The sequence below is a fragment of the Taudactylus pleione genome, unplaced genomic scaffold (genome assembly GCF_031769625.1).
Source record: "Taudactylus pleione unplaced genomic scaffold, aTauple2 ptg000203l, whole genome shotgun sequence".
In the NCBI taxonomy this organism is placed as follows: Eukaryota; Metazoa; Chordata; class Amphibia; order Anura; family Myobatrachidae; genus Taudactylus; species Taudactylus pleione.
The window spans coordinates 3664261-3683393 of record NW_028284605.1 but is presented as its reverse complement, the minus strand read 5'-3'; the positions used below and the strand labels follow the sequence as shown (position 1 = coordinate 3683393).

General features: G+C 44.8%; 1 protein-coding gene and 1 pseudogene across 4 annotated transcripts in view; one reads left to right on the top strand and one right to left on the bottom strand.

The window, feature by feature from the left end:
- Positions 1-1105: 1105 nt before the first annotated feature.
- The window catches only part of ANKRD13B (ankyrin repeat domain 13B), a 249230-nt gene continuing 231202 nt past the window's right edge, over positions 1106-19133 (bottom strand). For 2 of the 4 annotated variants that reach the window (XM_088477768.1, XM_088477769.1), the window contains exons 11-15: positions 17821-17978; positions 13915-14112; positions 13421-13581; positions 11090-11166; positions 1106-2416 (exon numbers count right to left, since the gene is read on the bottom strand). In XM_088477768.1, coding sequence (XP_088333894.1) covers positions 2227-2416; positions 11090-11166; positions 13421-13581; positions 13915-14112; positions 17821-17978 — 784 coding nt within the window. In that variant the 3' untranslated portion in view covers positions 1106-2226. The remainder of the gene's footprint in view (positions 2417-11089; positions 11167-13420; positions 13582-13914; positions 14113-17820; positions 17979-19133) is intronic. The other 2 variants (XM_088477771.1, XM_088477770.1) reach the window with 2 other exon arrangements.
- Positions 3965-6809, top strand: LOC148518044 (uncharacterized; annotated as a pseudogene).

The following is a 19133-nucleotide window of genomic DNA, read 5'->3' as shown; positions in this document are numbered from 1 at the left end:
TGTCACTGAGGGGGAGTCTGCACTTTGGTGTCACCACTCGGCGGGTGACACCCGGGTGCGACCCACATCCCCTTGTGACACCACTGAAATTAGCTCTTCTCTTCTGCATGAATGCGCCTTGCTTTTTGCAAAAGAGTCCAATTTGCCAAGGAAGATGGCAGTGTTTGTGGATGATCAGAGTTTTGCAAAGGTTGTGGAGAAGGTTTGGACAGAGTGAGGGCTAAGCAGGGAGTAAGTGCACCAATGATATACTGTATATTTAAATAAACAGTGCAAAACATTTATTTCATTTTGTGGAGTGAGATTACACGAATAAGATAAAGGGATGAAGAGGGCTCATGTCAAAAGCATATTCTGCTTGAGGACTTGCATGTTGCACCAGCTTAGAGCCAGTGGTCTCTGGGTCTTGTCCTAAACTTTAATTGGAGTCATTTTGTGAAGACGTACATTTCTAAGGGGCTGATTTTGTATCAAGCAGTGAAAAAAGTGGAGAAGTGGGCCAGTGGAGAAGTTACCCATAGCAACCAATCAACTCCTCTCTTTTCACTGCTTGATACACCAGCCCCATTGTGTACTCCGATGTAATGTAAGGAAAAGCTTCAAACACAATATAGTGACACGCAATAAAACAGTTCCAAAGCCTCAAACAGGCACAATTTAAAACCCTGCAAGCTAAAGTATGTAAATTGTGTGTGCAGGTATATCACCACTACAGGAACATACAGGTTGAGTCTCCCATATCCAAAATGCTTGGGACCAGGGGATATCGGAACATTCCGGATTTTGGAATATATGCATTTCATAATAAAATATCTTGAGAATGGGACCCAAATTTAAACACAGAATGCACTTATGTTCTATATACACCTTATACACACAGCCTGCAGGTAATTTTATACAATATATTCAATCATTTTGTGGCTCAAACAAAGTTTGTGTACATACATGAAATTCATTTATGTTTTATATACACCTTATACACAAAGCCTGAAGGTAATTTTATAATTTATTTTTAATTACTTTATTCCTTAAACAAAGTTTGTGTACATTGAACCATCAAAAAGCAAATGTTTCACTATATCAGTCATGTAAAAAAAAAAACGTATTTCTGAATATCTGGATATGGGAGACTCAACCTGTACTGTGACAGAATGTATTTGACTGAGAGAGATGAAAGTTGTGAATGTCTTGGATACGGGGCACAGTAATCTGAGAGAAGCAGACGGGTTTTATTACTGGCTAGCTTGTTGTGCATCCGATATTATGGGGGATTGTGTGGAATCAAGTCCATTTTCCATTCCTCCTCTGTTCCTCTCATTGGCAGCTGCTGGTGTTCAACAAGAAAACTGCATATTCCTTCTATGACAGATCCCTAAGCTGCAATACAGATTGGTCACTGATGTAAACAAAGGACAATTGTTAATTAAAGGCTCTGAGTTGGGAGCTCCTTTATTACCATTTTATTTTACATCAAACATGGAATTTGAAATTTGATATGAAATGAAACCCTAATTTTCAGTCCATTTGTGGAAACTGTGGTAACTGCACATCATCCAAAAACATGTGGCGTCCTTTGTGGGAGGTTGAAGGAGAAAACTAGCGCCTCTCTGTCTTCTGTTGCAGAAATTCAGATACATGTACTATACTCTTTGTCATTATTGGATACCACTAACATAGAACTGACCCTGATAATTAAAGAATAAACATATATTGCGCACACGATCCCCAAACAATTTCTTTACATCCAACTACAGCCCTGTATGGAGGCCACTATTACAGGATGTTCGTTCCTGTTGGAGTTACCATATTGTGAAAATGAACCAGTTTGCTGCTGGAGAGTCAGCAATCCAAGAATATCTCCGGGACCTGCTTTTATCTCCAGCAGCAAAAAGGATATTAGAACCAACCTATCCACTACTGCATGGAAGGATGACCCCGCCCACTAGGAGCTTGTACCTAGTGTCCGTGTTCTGTTGAATTCCATCAGTTACTTTGACACTTCCTAAATTTGGGAGATTGGGAAGTATGTCAACAAAAGGCTACAGTGGTGTGACCCCTGTTGCTGGCTCATGTTGCAATGCATTGTGTGTAGTAGAATTATGCACCCATTGCTGTCCCTGATGAATGTTTCTTAGACACAGGCCTACATCGTTGCCTTCCCAAGTGAGTCCTTCGGTAATTTGGGTAGACCTCCTCGGGTTCTTGTCTTGTAAAGTTGATGTCCTGTTATTTCTCAGTTAAAGAGAGCTGTAGGATCCTTTCCAGCTCTTCCTCTTCTTGCTGCTTCAGCTTCTGCTCTTCCTCCAGTTCCTTGGCCGAGAGCTCCATGGCTATCCGCAGTTGCTCCTGATAAGTGGTGAATGTGTTGCTGGAGACTGTATGTGGGGGGCTGCACGGCTGGGTGTGCTGGGGGGTTCTACAGAAAAATCCCAATAAAAAAAGATCAGAAGTCTAAAAATAAAGGATTTAAAAAAAAATTACATAAACATAATTAAAGAGAACATCCCAACTGTTGAAACTGTATTATGCTAAGACTAGACGAGGGATGCCTAAGCCGGAGACTGTTTAAGAGTTCTACATTATTTGTGATGGGTAGCCTAAAGAAGCTGTTGCTAGGCAGATTCTAGTTTGTGAGGTATTTGGTTATCATTTAGGGTTAGCCAATTAAGGTAGTTAGGGGCGTGTACATTTAGGTTGTACTATTTAAGGAGGAATTTGAATAAGGTTCTGCCTCTTTTTCAGTTGGAAGCAGATAAGTCAAACCTGTATCGCTCTTGTATTACCTCAGGAGTTGTGCCAGCTTTTCTGTCCTCTACTGTTTAAGCCTAATTTTCCTTATCACTTTTATTAACATTCTTGTTCATTTAATATTGTATCTTACATTTTTCTTTAGTTAATTTTACCTCAAACATCGTTTAAGCCCCCCCCCCCTGTCTGCTCTACTTCACCACTCCTTTTCCTTTTTATTCCTACAGTGCGTTTTTCCTTTACCCTCCCTTTCCCAGTCAGGATGCCCCGTCCCAAGCTTTCAGCACCCTCCCCCCTCCATTTAGCAGAGGCGGCCCGCCCACTCGCGGCCGCAGGCTATCGCCGGCCTGTCCTTTTGGCGGGTCCTCCTTCCCCAGGGGAGCCCGCCGGAGTTCAACCCATTGCCCAAACGGGAGGTAAGGCGGCTCCCCATCTTCCCTCCTCCGGGCCCCCGCTGCCTGTCCGTGCGGCGGTGGAGCTTGGCGGCCCGGGCGCGTGCTCGAGTCGAGCGTGTGCCCCCGCGCCGGCGGAGGGGGGTGATGACCCCCCGCGAGTCGGGGATTTAGAATCCCCGACAGCGGCAGCACAGCTGCTGGGCTCACCTCCCGGCGGTCCTGGCGTCCATCGCGGCTCCGGTGTTCTCCCTGGCTGCGCGGTGGACGCTGGGGCGGGTAGGGGGTCAGGTGACAGGGCGCATGCCGGGGACAGGGAATCCCCGGCTGTGCTAATAATAAATGATGAAGCGGCGAGTGGCGGGGGGACCCCTGGCCTCTCTGCGGAGGTCTCAGGGCCCTTGCCAGCCGCTACCTCTGCAGGCGCCATCTTAGGAGCTGCGAGGGAGAGCCCTGCGGCTCCTGGGATGGCTGAGCCTGTCAGAATTTTGAATAGGGCGCCACCTGCTGGTTCAGCTGCGTATGTGCAGGCCATGGGCACTGCAACCTCATGGTCAGCCGGTTATTGTTTGCAACAACAGCCCACTAATTTAAACTCGCTTAATAATTTTGCGGGTTATGTGGTTAACAGTTTGCCCGTTAATGCCCCTTGTTTCCAGGCTGTGCCGGCTGTCAGTACGGCTCGGCAGCCGTTTTTTCAGTTGTCAGGGTCGCATGCGGTCAGTTCGCACTTACCCTCGGTGGTCTCCTCACCACACGCCGTGCAAACCACTTGGTCCCTAGGAGCGCACCATGTTTTTCCCCAGCATTCCGCTTTTCCCCCCATGACAGTTTCTTACCCCTCCTACACCCCCTCGGCCCCTAATTTTAGTCAGCTGCACTATGGTCTGCCGAGTCTTTTTGGATCGCAACAGCCGCGTAGCCCACATGGCTCCTGGCACCCTGCTTACGGTTCACCTGGATCCTGGTTGCCAGTTTATCCCCCGCCAAGCACGCTGCAGCAGAGTTTTCCGCAATCACCAGTGGTTTCCGCCCCTTATTTTAGCCCGATTTCCACATCAAGTCAGAATTTTCCGGTTACGGCACCGCAAGCGCCTCCCATCCCTCCGACCCCACCTCCCCCAACACCAGTTGTTGAGTCATTGTCCTCCGTGGATGTTAACACGTCTTTTGCCACACCTGATGTTCTCCCTAGTGTTTCAGCAACCGTGGCGGTACCAGACGCTGGGGAACGGAGAAAGAGGAACGTGTCTCGCGACGAAGCTGCGGCATCAGGGAGCAATGCTACGGGGACGGCAGGAGTGATATCGGAGGGTTCAGAGCTTCCAGGCCCTTCAGGAACAGGTGAGCATACATCTGCACAGATTTCCAATGACAGTTATTCGTCTGATTCATCTACTAGCAGCGAGTCGTCGGGGTCCCCTAAACGTCCGCGGAAATTAGCAAAATTGATTGCGCACCGCATATTCATGAAAGCAGCAAAGAGCAAGGGTCCTGAGAAGATAGCTGCGCCTGCTGAAGTGCCACCATATTCTGATATGGTGCATTGCGCCAATACGGCTATTACGAGGGGTTTCAGGAAGAGAATACGGGAAAAGATAAGAAAGGGGAAATATATTGACATTTTTACTCTCACAGATGACATGAGGCAGGATTGTGAGAAGGCCAAGAAGACAGGTGGCATTAGGGAGGATGCTGGATGAGGGGTGTTTTAGTGTTTGCGGCTTGTTACCTTGAAACTAGTCCTGGAGAGCACATGAACATGCTTAATTACATTTATCTCGCTCACGATATGTTCTTGGCTTCTCGGGGTTATGTTTGGAGAGATTACGACGAAAAATTCAGTCGTAAAACAGGACGGAAATTTGGTCATGCCTTTGGGGGTAAAAGACGTGGAAGTGTGGCTAGAGGTAACCCAGCATAATAAAAACCCATCAGAGAGTCTGTATAAGAAGCCGAGTGGAGTAGGGAAGGGCGGCTCAGAGTACACGGCAAAAGGTAAATGTTTTGCCTTCAATGATGGGAAATGTACTAGAGGGGCGAATTGTTGTTTTCGCCACTCATGTCGCAATTGTGGGGGAGGACACCCAGCCAAGGATTGCAAGGGCGGGGGTGGTGCTTCCCATTCGGAGCAGCGGGAGAGCGCTGGGGCTAATAAATAGGGCGCCAACATCCATTATTTTGAAAGAACTTAGTAAGTGGTTGGCGCGTTATCCTTTGCGGGATGATGCTGAGTTTTTGTTTGAAGGTTTTAATTTAGGTTTTCGTTTACCCATTTCCGTAGCCTTTCAAGTAGTTGCTCGCAGAAATCTCAGGTCAGCGAGGGAGTTACCGCTGGTGGTGCGGCAGAAAATGGATACGGAGGTTCAATTAGGACGTATGTGCGGTCCTTTTGATACAGAATCCCTGCCAGGTTTGTGCATTTCCCCCCTGGGGGTGGTACCCAAGAAAGTACCCGGCAAATTCCGTTTAATCCAGCATCTGTCTCACCCACGCGGGGGCTCGGTCAATGACGCCATTCCCGAGGAGCTTTGCAGGGTGTGGTATCAGTTGTTTGACGACGCACTGTGTTTGATTCGCAGTTTTGGCCCTGGGGCGTTGATGGCAAAGTTAGATATCGAATCGGCTTTTCGGCTACTGCCACTACACCCCGATTCCATGCGTTATATGGGTTTTAAGTTGGAGGGTAAATTCTACGTGGATAAATGTCTGCCCATGGGGTGTTCTGTTTCTTGTGCCTATTTTGAGAAATTCAGCACTTTCCTTCACTGGTGCACTGTCGCGGGCACAGGTCATTATGGTGTTGCCCATTATCTAGACGATTTTCTCTTTATAGGTCCAGGAAACAGCAAGATTTGTCAAGAAATTTTGTTTTCAGCCAGCTCGTTGTTTCATGTTTTGGGGGTTCCAGTTGCTCAGGAAAAGACAGAGGGCCCCACTTCTTGTTTGGCCTATTTGGGTATCGAAGTCGATAGCAGGGCGGGATGCTGCCGCCTCCCGGCAGATAAGGTCCAAAAACTTTTGGGGCAAATAGAGGAATGTTTGCAGCTAGAAAGGCTCCGGTTGAAGCAGGTGCAATCCCTTTTAGGCTCTTTTAATTTTGCTTGCCGAATTATTCCTATGGGGCGGATTTTTTGCCGTAAGCTTGAGAAATCAACGGCAGGTGTGCTAAAGCCGCATCATACCATTCGCCTCTCTAGGGAAATAAAGGATGATCTACGAGTGTGGTTTTTCTTTTTGTCAAATTTTAACCGGGAACTCATATGGCCTTCTTCTAGGGTTCTTAATTCCACTTTGCAATTATTTACTGATGCGGCTGGTTCTACGGGTTTCGGAGCATTTTTTCAAGGGGAATGGTGTGTGGCGCGCTGGCCGCTGTCATGGGTCGCACGGGGTTTCACGGCCAATCTGTTGTTGCTGGAGTTATTTCCAATAATTGTGGCTGTGGAGCTTTGGGCCACCAGATTGGCGAATCAGAGCGTAGTATTTCGATGTGACAATTTGGGGGTAGTACACGCTGTTAACAATCAGCGTTCATCTTCCCCTGAGGCTTTACGGCTTCTGAGGCATTTGATGCTGAGGTGTTTGCAGTTTAACATAAATTTTTCAGCAGAACACGTACCAGGGGTGGAGAATGACATAGCAGATGCCACGTTTCCATTTTTCTAGGTTTCGCATTTTGGTGCCTGGGGCTGCCCCTATTGGCTTAACATGTCCTCCTTATGTCTGGCAGATTATCGAGCAGGCATAGCTGGACTGGCGTGTAAGTCCTTGGCACCATCTACATTACGGGCATACACATCTGCGTGGCAGGACTGGGAGGCTTACAGGGTTAAGTATGGGGATGCGGGTAAGTCACAGGAGGATTGCTTGTTGGTGTTTGTTTGGGGTCACTACGAAAGGGGTAGATCTAGGGCAGCCATGGCTGCTGCGTTAGCCGGCATTTCCTTTTACTCTAAGTTTTACAAGAGACCTGATCCCACCAAAACATTTGTGCTATCTAGGGCTCTAAAAGGTTGGGCCAGAGATAGACCTGCTTCTGCAGATGACCGCAGGCCCATTGATTTAAGATTGCTTCAGGACCTTATGTCGATATTGCCATCGGTGGCTGCAAATGATTTTGAAGCCTTGCTTTTCCGGTGTGCATTTTCATTTGCTTTTTTCGGGGCCTTTCGGGTCAGCGAGCTGGTGGTGGTTAATAAACGTTCGGAGGTCACCGGATTGCTGTCCAGAAACGTGCTGATTAAAAAAGAATCAGTTTTGTGTAAAATTCCCCGTTCTAAAATGGATCAGACTGGCCGGGGGAAGTGGGTTTCCCTTAAATCTCATGCCATACCCGACATCTGCCCTTTGCGCCTCGGGGGCCTTTACAGTAAAGCGAAGCCGGCGGGTGGTTGCCAATTTTTAGTTCATGTAGATTCTTCCCCTCTTACGAAATTTCAGTTTGCGGCGGTTTTTAGGAAATGTTTGCTTGCGTTGGGCTTGAAGAGTGAGGACTATGGTACTCACTCGTTTCGCATCGGCGCTGCTACGTGCGCTGCGGCTGAAGGAATGCCAGCGGCTGCTATTCAGCAGATGGGGCGGTGGAAATCAGCTGCTTTTAAAAGTTATGTTCGTTGCGATAAGTTGTGATGTTGCGCCAACCCAGAAACGCTGCTTACCTGTCAGTTTTTGAAAGATTAGCTTTCAAAAACTGGGGGTGTGAAGGGATTTTTTTAATTTTTCCTCCGCGGGGGCCTTAATTACAATTGGCTATACAAGTGGTCCACGGGAGGTTTTTTAAGTTTTCTCCTTCGCCTGGGCTTATGTACTAACATTGTATGTCGCATGTGTTTTCGTTTACATTGGTTTTGGGTTCACAAGTACATTATCTGACGGTTAGGTGTTTTCTTTTTCAGCATCCACGGGCTCTGCGGAGCAAGTATGGCTGGTGGGCCTTTCCTATATGTTTTGGGCTGAAAGACACCCCCTAGCTAAAAGAGCAGGTATGCTAATAGGCGGCCGCACAGTGAGATGGTTAGGAGTTCGAGGATTGCATTGGGATTCCCTTTTGGGTCTGCTTTTTGACCATGAGAAGCAATGGGGCCGTCCTGATTGGTTGATTATACATTTAGGAGGTAATGATGTAGGTCAGATCAAAGGCATCGAGTTGATACTGAGAGTCAGAGAGGATTTGGATAGGGTGTTGTCCCATTGGCCGGGGGTACGTTTAGCATGGTCAGAAATTGTACCCCGTTTTAATTGGAGAGGGTCTGTAGATGTGGTTGCTTTGAACAAAGCCAGAAAGAAGATAAATATTGCAGTGGCTAAGTTGGTGTCGGCTGCCGGGGGTGTTGTAATTAGGCACCCTCTTTTGGTTCTGGAGAATGCCCACTATTTTAGGTCAGATGGGGTACATTTATCACCTTTGGGGATGGGAATTTTTCTTAAAGGTATTTTTTCTGTTTTTGATTAGCTTTTTTGTTGTTGGGTGGCAGGCTGCGGTTCATGGAACCTGGCGTGGCGGGAAGGCGCTACTAACCAGCGGCCACATGTGGCGTAAGCGGTCGTTGTGAAGCACTTGCCCTTTTGAAGGACGGCGAGTGGGTCCTACCTATGTGGGTTGGACAATCGGGCACTATTCTTTGCGGAAGTGTCCGGACTGTGCCAAAGTAAGGGGCGGTGAGACTTGCACAGCGCAGGTTACGCATTTTTGAGAGGTGGGGGCGTTTTAGTTGTCCCCCAGTTTTTTGTAGTAAGATTTATATGGGCTAGAGCTAGGTAGTGGTAGCGCCTTCTTTTGCCACCCTTTTTAATTAAGTTTGCAATTTAGTAAATAAAACCAATTCTAATTTGACCTAAGCTATCATTGTCTGTGTGGTTATTTCATTTAGAAGTTAAGCTTAGCATAAGAGGTTATTATGTTTTATCACAATATATGTATGAACGCCTTAGACTAGACGAGGGATGCCTAAGCTGGAGACTGTTTAAGAGTTCTACATTATTTGTGATGGGTAGCCTAAAGAAGCTGTTGCTAGGCAGATTCTAGTTTGTGAGGTATTTGGTTATCATTTAGGGTTAGCCAATTAAGGTAGTTAGGGGCGTGTACATTTAGGTTGTACTATTTAAGGAGGAATTTGAATAAGGTTCTGCCTCTTTTTCAGTTGGAAGCCCCACCCTCCCTGCCCAAAACCGTGTGTTTGTCTTTATGTTGTTTGTCTTACTAAAATTTATTAGATTAGTGGGCGGGAAGGCGCTACTAACCAGCGGCCACATGTGGCGTAAGCGGTCGTTGTGAAGCACTTGCCCTTTTGAAGGACGGCGAGTGGGTCCTACCTATGTGGGTTGGACAATCGGGCACTATTCTTTGCGGACGTGTCCGGACTGTGCCAAAGTAAGGGGCGGTGAGACTTGCACAGCACAGGTTACGCATTTTTGAGAGGTGGGGGCGTTTTAGTCGTCCCCCAGTTTTTTGTAGTAAGATTTATATGGGCTAGAGCTAGGTAGTGGTAGCGCCTTCTTTTGCCACCCTTTTTAATTAAGTTTGCAATTTAGTAAATAAAACCAATTCTAATTTGACCTAAGCTATCGTTGTCTGTGTGGTTATTTCATTTAGAAGTTAAGCTTAGCATAAGAGGTTATTATGTTTTATCACAATATATGTATGAACGCCTTAGACTAGACGAGGGATGCCTAAGCTGGAGACTGTTTAAGAGTTCTACATTATTTGTGATGGGTAGCCTAAAGAAGCTGTTGCTAGGCAGATTCTAGTTTGTGAGGTATTTGGTTATCATTTAGGGTTAGCCAATTAAGGTAGTTAGGGGCGTGTACATTTAGGTTGTACTATTTAAGGAGGAATTTGAATAAGGTTCTGCCTCTTTTTCAGTTGGAAGCCCCACCCTCCCTGCCCAAAACCGTGTGTTTGTCTTTATGTTGTTTGTCTTACTAAAATTTATTAGATTAGTGGGCGGGAAGGCGCTACTAACCAGCGGCCACATGTGGCGTAAGCGGTCGTTGTGAAGCACTTGCCCTTTTGAAGGACGGCGAGTGGGTCCTACCTATGTGGGTTGGACAATCGGGCACTATTCTTTGCGGACGTGTCCGGACTGTGCCAAAGTAAGGGGCGGTGAGACTTGCACAGCACAGGTTACGCATTTTTGAGAGGTGGGGGCGTTTTAGTCGTCCCCCAGTTTTTTGTAGTAAGATTTATATGGGCTAGAGCTAGGTAGTGGTAGCGCCTTCTTTTGCCACCCTTTTTAATAAAATTTGCAATTTAGTAAATAAAACCAATTCTAATTTGACCTAAGCTATCATTGTCTGTGTGGTTATTTCATTTAGAAGTTAAGCTTAGCATAAGAGGTTATTATGTTTTATCACAATATATGTATGAACGACTTACTGTACATGGAATAGTTACACATTTGTATTTGTTATGTAACATATTTGACTGATTGTTAGGCTGTAACCTTCCATGCATGAGATACCAGGTACATACATATTTAAGGTATGTCCAGGCTTCTGTAGTGCTTTGATCCCACAAATGTCTGAGTGTTTTTAATTTTTTTAGTAGAACATGCCAGATATAGGGTAGCCACATTTTCCATGTTCCTAGACGTAGTATGAGAGAAAATAATTCTTACAGTGTTTTTTAAAAGTTAAATAAATTCCCAGCATGCCCTGCCAGTTTTGCTAAATGAACATGCTAAAAGTGTTGCATGGCATTCTGGGATGTGTAGTTCAACAGCAGCTGGGAGGCCGCTTATTGCCCACCGATGCTCTAGAGGTACCCTTAACAGGAAAAGGATGATTCTTCCAGCAAAGCTATAAAATGCATTTCTAGGAGGATTTATAATGAAATGTAACATACTGTAGACAGCAGAAATGTCCTACTAATTGTGAGTATGACAAGCAGCAGTGTGACCTGCCGCTCACATAAGTAGTTTATGCTCTTGAATTATTGCTTTACAAACCTCTCTCCTTTCCGCCCTTCATTTGACATTGGGCGTGTTCCTGGTTTGCTGTTCGTAAGAGCTTCCCAAATGGTTACCTGTAAAGTCGTTATACAGAAATGATTATATATACAAACATTTTGGTTCCCCTGCAAGATCTGTAAATACTTTAGGAGGTAAATTTACTAAGCAGCGCTATTCAACGCGGCCACGTCTGCAGTGGTTTCGCCCTCTGGATTTAAATAAGCAATAATATTTAACACAAAGCAAGGTGTGTTTTGTATTTAATATTATTGACCCTTTATATCTAGTGGCCGAAACTGATGAAAACACCCCTTGGTGTAGGTCAGAGATGCACAATAAATAAGTACATTTTCCTGTATTCTGCTTTTGTTTCATTGTGTGTAGAACCGTATGGCCTGTGCATCATATAAGATAAATGTTACTGTAATATTTGTAGTACTCAATACTGTTTATATTTGTCAATACTGTATTTCTTCTTATACGTAGATCCAATCACAATATTGTAATAATAATATGTGTAGTACTAAAAGCTTTAATACTTTGGCTGCATCTCTAACAGAACTTGAATTTGAAAAACGTTTTTAATTCTAGAGGGCGAGATCTTATGCACTCTACATACATGTCCTACTGCGCCAACATGGCACCTGCTGATGCAGCTGGTTTGAAAACCACAAAGCAAAACACTACTTGTGCTTTTAATTTCAAGCTGTGCAGGGGGAACTATGACACTGGCCACTAATCTAATTGTTCTGCCATCAAATCATCATCTTTTCAACAAACATATTGGGTCTGATTCTGAGTCAATGCAATGCAGATATTCTCGTAAATGGCCCTAGTTTTTTCAACAGCACATGCTTCTAAGTTACTAAGAATTCGCACAGCGCATGTGTCCCACGGGGCGGCCGCACGGAGTCGCAATTGCGATTGAGACACACAGTATTAGAAATGTACTGTGTGTTCCAGGGAGGTGGTACTCAGACGCTCACAGAAGCACTATCTTACTGTATGTGCGTGCTTTGGGAGTGTCGCATAACTGGTTGTAAACTCAGATGCTTAATTGCTTACATTGGAGGTAATACATGATGGAGAATCTGTACCTAGCATGGGGCAAGTGCAACTTCGGTGGTACGTCCGATGGTTCGTGCCTAAAGACACACCAAGATGCATAGTCACAACTCTCGCAGGGATAGAATGGATGTCAGCCATACTTGTAGGATTTACAAATACCCAGAACAGGGTTGTGGGGTCTAACACACAGTATAGGTGGATTTCACTAGGGACCCCTGCAAGTGTGTTTGGGCTTAGCTGTGCCCAATATGCAGGTTGTGGTCCTCTGACTAGATTCCTAATGTACGGAGTTGTACGTCTGGAGAAAACGAAGGTAGGCAGTATCTGGTGCCATGAGGCGTACTGAATAGTGGTTGTCAGAAATGGGTCAAAAGCAGGCGGGCAGTGTGGTACCCGGGGACAGGCATAATGGAGTTCAGGAGAAGCCAAAGTTGGAGCCAGGAAGTTACAAGAAGCAGGTCCAATGGAGCAGCCGAGGAGAATCGCCAGACGGACCAGATCAGAACACAGAAAGTACACTGGGAGTTCTAGCAGAACAGATGCTGGAGATCAGGTAGTGAGCCTAATACTGTAGAACTGAATAGTGCTCAGAGACTAACTTATATAGGGAGTAGATTTGAATTTGGCGCCAAATGTGACATAACATTTGGTGTCCCTATCCCTTTAAATATAACACAGAGTGTGCACCTCCCTATGGGAAAGTCTGCTGCCGCCAGCGGAAGGAGCTGCCGGAGAGAAGGTGTGTTAGCTAGCCCTACAGACGCTATCCAGAGAGGAGGCAGAAGACTGAGGTGGGTGCCGGACAGTAGGAGATCAACACCTGCTGTCCACAGCACCGCAGCCACATGGGGGAGAACAAGCACTCGGTTAGGAGGGAGCCGGGCACCTGTTCGCTGTGACAAGCACAAAGTGGGCGTCCTTGCACAGTCAGACGCACACTTGCACACGAGGGAAAGGGCTGATACTAAGCAGTGTACAAATCCAAATCTATCCCAAGCATTGTCAGCATTAGCATCTGCCAAAAGTTGCATTATGGTACAAAAATTATGTTAGCGAACATTTTCATGTTTATTAACTATCACTTCTTTATTACACAATTATCTTTTATTTATAAAGTACCAATATGACATTGTATGACATTTGTTTGTATCCTGATCCCCTCAATGACATGAAGAGAAAGGATGGACATATCCAAATGAGCATACAACCTAAGAGGTGTGGGAGCATTCATTTGAGTGTGAGGCTGCTACTAGATCTTACCTGGTCGTATTCACTACCAGCTTCTAGCAAACTCTGCTGGATGGCAAATTGGAGCAGGTCATCCTCCTCCTCTCGCATACTCTCACGGTAACTCCCCACCACACTGTACCCGCGAGGGGCTTCAAACAGAGACTGGTCCATCTCACATCCGCGTCCAGAAGCTGCAAACCCACCAATACAAAGGCAAATGACTATCACCCAGGTAAAGTGGACAGGGAACATAATAAACTGAGGTTTGCTGACCATCTGATATATATGGTTTCCGTTGCGCTTACAGCACACAAACACTGTTATGCAAGCAGCCAATTCTGCATATGTATTCAGGCAAAGCAGTGAAGGTGGAGGCCTGGTGGAGCCATCTGAAATGTTGGTGGTTCATGCTACCTCCCCATCTATAATCCATGGGTGACATGAGGCAGAGCTAATGGTAATTCCCTCTATGGTCACCCCTTCTCAGGACCTCCTCAACCCCAGTGCTGAAGTCTGACACATACTGTTGGAGTCCCTCTGTCCCGTCTCCCCCTGCTTTGGCGTCATACTTATAGAGCTGGTGCTGCTAACACTGCAGGAGTCACTGCTTGGCGAGGGGGCCTCACTGCTGGGGCTCTGGCGAAGAGATGACACTGGCTCATCACATCCATTCAGGTTCCCAAATGTGATGCGTGCATTCAGGATGTGGAATATAGGAATTTCTGTAGGAAGAATATAATAATGTGATCATCCTATATATGTACTGCACATAATACTAAACACTGGCGAAAATAGTCATGGAAATGATTTAGCATACATCCTCACCTTTGCCAACCAATAGTTTCTTTCTAGTAACTAAGAAACGCTAAGCAATGAGAATAATGCTAACTCAAATCTTATCTCTCTCTCTATCTCTGAGAATGGTAAAGCAACCTGTAGTCACTATAGGAATTAGGTCACAGGAGGGTTTGCTTTCATCCCCTTTCACTGGCTGAATATGTACGTATCAAGCAATGAGAGGGTTTGCGGTTAAGCAATATGAACCCAATAGTCACAGTTAACCAGTAAAAAATCCAAATACTACTTGGTGTTCCGGTTTATATTGGGTGCCAGTCAGTTTCCTGTGTAACCTGATGCGTGCTGCAGAAATTGGTGATCTATGATTGAAGTTGTGGAGACATCTATATAAAAGTCTACACACAGAAGACAGACATACTGACAAGTATGGAAACTAGTAAATTTTTCTTTAACATTTTTCTTTAACTTTTAATAAAAGTGTATATAAGTATATGCTTGGAAAATATCAGACTAGAGGACACTTGCTGTACTCCACCTACAATTATTTTTTATGTGTCTTGCACCAAGATCCTTTAAGTCCTGTAAATTGCGAGGTGGGGCCTCCATGGCTCAGACTTGTTTGTCCAGCACATCCCAATTGCAGTGAGATCTGGGGAATTTGGAAGCCAAGTCAACACCTTGAACTTTTTGCCATGTTCCTCAAGCCATTCTCTTTGCCATGTTCCTCAAGCCATTCTCTTTGCCATGTTCCTCAAGCCATTCTCTTTGCCATGTTCCTCAAACTATTCCTGAACAAGTTTTGCAGTGTAGCAGGGTAAAATATCCAACTGAAAGAGGCCATTGCCATCACGGAATACCGTTGCCATAAAGGGGTGTACTTGATTGGCAACATTGTTGGTATGTGTCAAAGTAACATCCACATGAATGCCAGGATCCAAGATTTCCAGCAGAACATTGCCCAGAGCATAACTGCCTCCACTGGCTTGCCTTCCCATAGTGTACATCTGATGGTGCCATCTCTTCCCCTGGTAAATGATGTACCTGGCTGTCTAGTCCACTTGATTTAGAAGAAAACATGATACATCAGATAGGCCACCTTCTTTCATTGCTCCATGATAGTTCTGACACCCATGAGCCCATTGCAGGAGCTTTCAGGGCTGGGCCAGCATGGGCACTCTGACTGGTCTGCGGCTATGCAGCCCCATACCCAGCAAGCTGCAATGCACTGTGTGTTGTGACACCATTTTCTCATAGCCTTTTTCAGCGATTTGTTCTACAGTATCTCTTCTGGGGGATGGGATCAGATGGGCTAGCCTTCTCTCCCTACGGGCGCAACAATGAGCCTAGGGGCCACTTTTGGTAGGGACGAACCACTGCATAACATGAACACCGCACAAGTCCTGCCGTTTTGAAGATTCTCTAACCCAGTTGTCCAGGCTACAATTTGGCCCTTGTTAAAGTAACTCTGTTCCTTTCGTTTGCCCATTTTTTCTGCTTCAAACACATCAACTTGTTGACCAATATATGTGATATTAATCAATATTATCACATCACAATCGCATTTAAAATGCAAATTATGATAAATATGGCTCTGAGAGGACTCCCAGAAACCAAGTGGCCCTCCAGACATTGTTAGCTATGAGAGGACTCCCAGAAACCAAGAGGCCCTCCAGACATTGTTAGCTATGAGAGGACTCCCAGAAACCAAGAGGCCCTCCAGACATTGTTAGTTATGAGAGGACTCCCAGAAACCAAGAGGCCCTCCAGACATTGTTAGAATCGGCATTTACAGTATGAAACAAAAATGGGTAAAACAATTGATGGCAATCAAAAATGTCACACATGTTTGATTACAGTACCACTTTAAGCGAGATGTAGATATAGGGGTTATCTACTTCAGGACAGGTTTATGGATATTTGGAACAAAGATTTCTGCACTGGCGCAGCAATGTGCAAGCAGCCAAAATTCCAGCTCTTCCGCTTCTTAGCCTGATTATAGTGTCCATACTGGTCATTTTACTGACTGCATATACTGTATATGTTATGACGATTCATAATGTCCAAAATGAGAAAACTCTGGGCCGGATTAATAGAGGTTCGGTAAAGCGGCAGCTGCTGCGCTAAAATATGTAAAAGCTGCAGGATATGGTTAAAAGACACCCACTGCTGACTTCCCGTGATCCACAGCTGCATCATAGACGCAGCATCGGATCCCCTGCAAGAACATTGGGCCGGCATCGGATATCTAAGTAACCCTCAGGTTTCTCAGGATGTCCGGCTAAACCACACATCCACTGGCTTTGGCACGCCCCCGTTTTCTGGAATGCCCCCCCTCCACACTCCCAATCAGCTGCAGACTCTCACCTGACGTCTACAGCTGTGCATACACAGAGCCTGAAACTATGAATATTTGTGCTAAACATCGGTTTAATGTAAATCTCTGGTTCAAGCCTTCTGTAATCTTTTGAGATCAACAATGCAATTAAGATACACCAACAACTTTGATTAGAAGTGTTAGAAGGTGTCAAGAAATGGTCCTGCATATGCTGATGGTGTAATACATTGTTCCAAAGCTGCAAAACCAATAAAGTATATTTTAACTAGAGATGTGCGGTTCGGTTCTCCAGAAATCCGAATCCACCTGAATTTTGATAATCCGGGTAAATCCGAGTCGTGATTCTGATCTCCTGAGGAGATTCGGGTAAATCCGAGTCACGGTTCTGATCTTATTGCGGTTTTGAATTCGGATTTTAAATCCGAATTTCGGGTTTTGGATTGCATAAATTATATGATTTTAGCTGTTTTTAAAACTTTTTATCTATCTTTTATTTAAAAAATCCAGATCCAAAACCAAAACACTTGAGGATGGTTTGCAAAACCAAATCCAGATCCAAAACCAAGGAGATACAGATCCAAAACCCAAACCAATATACGGGGGTCGGCACCCCCCCGTATTTTAACACTTTTTTTTCCACAAAATTTGAAAGCCTAGACTTTATAGTAGTTGTCGCTAATTAGTGACTGTGGACTAAGGGCATGATTCAGAGATGGACGCTAATGCAATCGCAGTTGCGATTTCGTATGCAACGCAGCTGCGAAAACATGCTAATAGTTACAAAGATTACCCGAGCACAGGGACGCACACCGCTGCCTTCTCATGTGCGTACGTCGCCTACCTGCATAAATATCGGTAATATTGACACACATCGAGCAGCCATCTTGTCCTTGCGGTAGGTCTGACCAGCCACAAACACTGCAGCTCTCCTGACAGGCAGAGGGCTCTCATGCTGCGTAGGAGATCGCAAGGACTAATTTAAGCCCGCCCGTGTAATGGCCTTTAAACGGTCAGACACGCCTGGGTTTTATTGACCACCCCCTTTACCACCCCCAAACGCTGACAACCTGTCACTCACTATGCGATGGATTCCTCTGTGAATCCGTAATCGCAATGCGATTGCTGTGCAGCGCGGCTTATATGTATACGCAATGGCAAACAATCGCTCGATCTGCATACGTAATCGCCTTTGCGTCCATCTTTGAATCAGGCCCTGGATGTTTTAAATTCCACGTAGAATGCAGAACGCCCATTGCTGGTACCTAGTGCAAACAGCCTTGCAATGGTGATCACTTACCAATTTTGACAGGGAATCCTGGGGGTAGCCTGAGAGTGATAAAATCACGAAGTTTTGCAAAAAGTGCATTGCTTATTGCCATGAGGTCAATGATAGGTGCCACCTGTTCTGACAAGGACAAGGGATGGTCCTCACACAACCAAAGTTTGGCTTTAAACCTGAACATTGGAAACAAAGGAAATGAACATAGAGACAATTATTATTAGCATGAAAGTAGATTAGCCATTGCAAGCGGACAAAGAAGAGAAGTCTTCAAACTGCAGGGTTCTATGTAGGATTCATTAGATATGGGTATATTTATATATATATATATATATATATATATATATATATGCGGTACTCAGAGGAGACAACTGGTGTATTTTCTTTATTTGACTTCTATGAGTGGCCGCTTACATATGGGTCTGTTTACAGCGTATCACAGTAGTTACGCTCTGTTAAGCAGGCAACGGGGACAGGTATTGTTTAGATTTAGGGTGTGCCGGATTGTGCAGGAACTGTATATATATATATATATATATATATATATATATATATATATAGAAAAATCCAAGGAGAGGCACTCCAAATAACACAAATGTAGCTGCTGCCTTCACATAGACTTTTTTTTGAGGCACTCTCGGCATCATTCAAAAGAATCACAGCATGGCAAATATCATCAACGTTTCAGTTTTACTAAACCTTTGTCAAGATATATATATCTTATAAAATAGTTATAGATACATCATAGACACAATGTCGTCAACGTTTCCGGGTCGCACTGGACCCCTTCACCAGGACAGAGGAGATTTATAGAGTATGAAAACCTATGGAAGCCTTCTTCTGGGATTCTATAGGATTTTATACGCTATACATCTCCTCTGTCCTTATGTTCAGCGCGGCCCAGAAACGTTGACGACATTGTGTGAGGATTATGATGCATTTATAACTATTATACTCTCGTGGCTGATTTAAAAAACTCCTGTAGTGCCTTACTAATTGCTGGACAATGAAGGTGGTTGCATATACATGGTTATGTGAGTGCCGGATTCTTTGAGGTATATATATATATATATATATATATATATATATATATATATACAGTCAGGTCCATAAATATTGGGACATTGACAGAATTTTCATATTTTGGCCTCTATTCACCACCACAATGGCTTTGAAATTAAACAAACAAGATGTGATTTAACTGCAGACTTTCAGATTTAATTTGAGGGTAATTACATCCAAATCAGGTGAACGGTGTAGGAATTACAACGGTTTCTATATGTGCCTCCCACTTTTTAAGGGGCCAAAAGTAATGGGACAAACTAAACAAT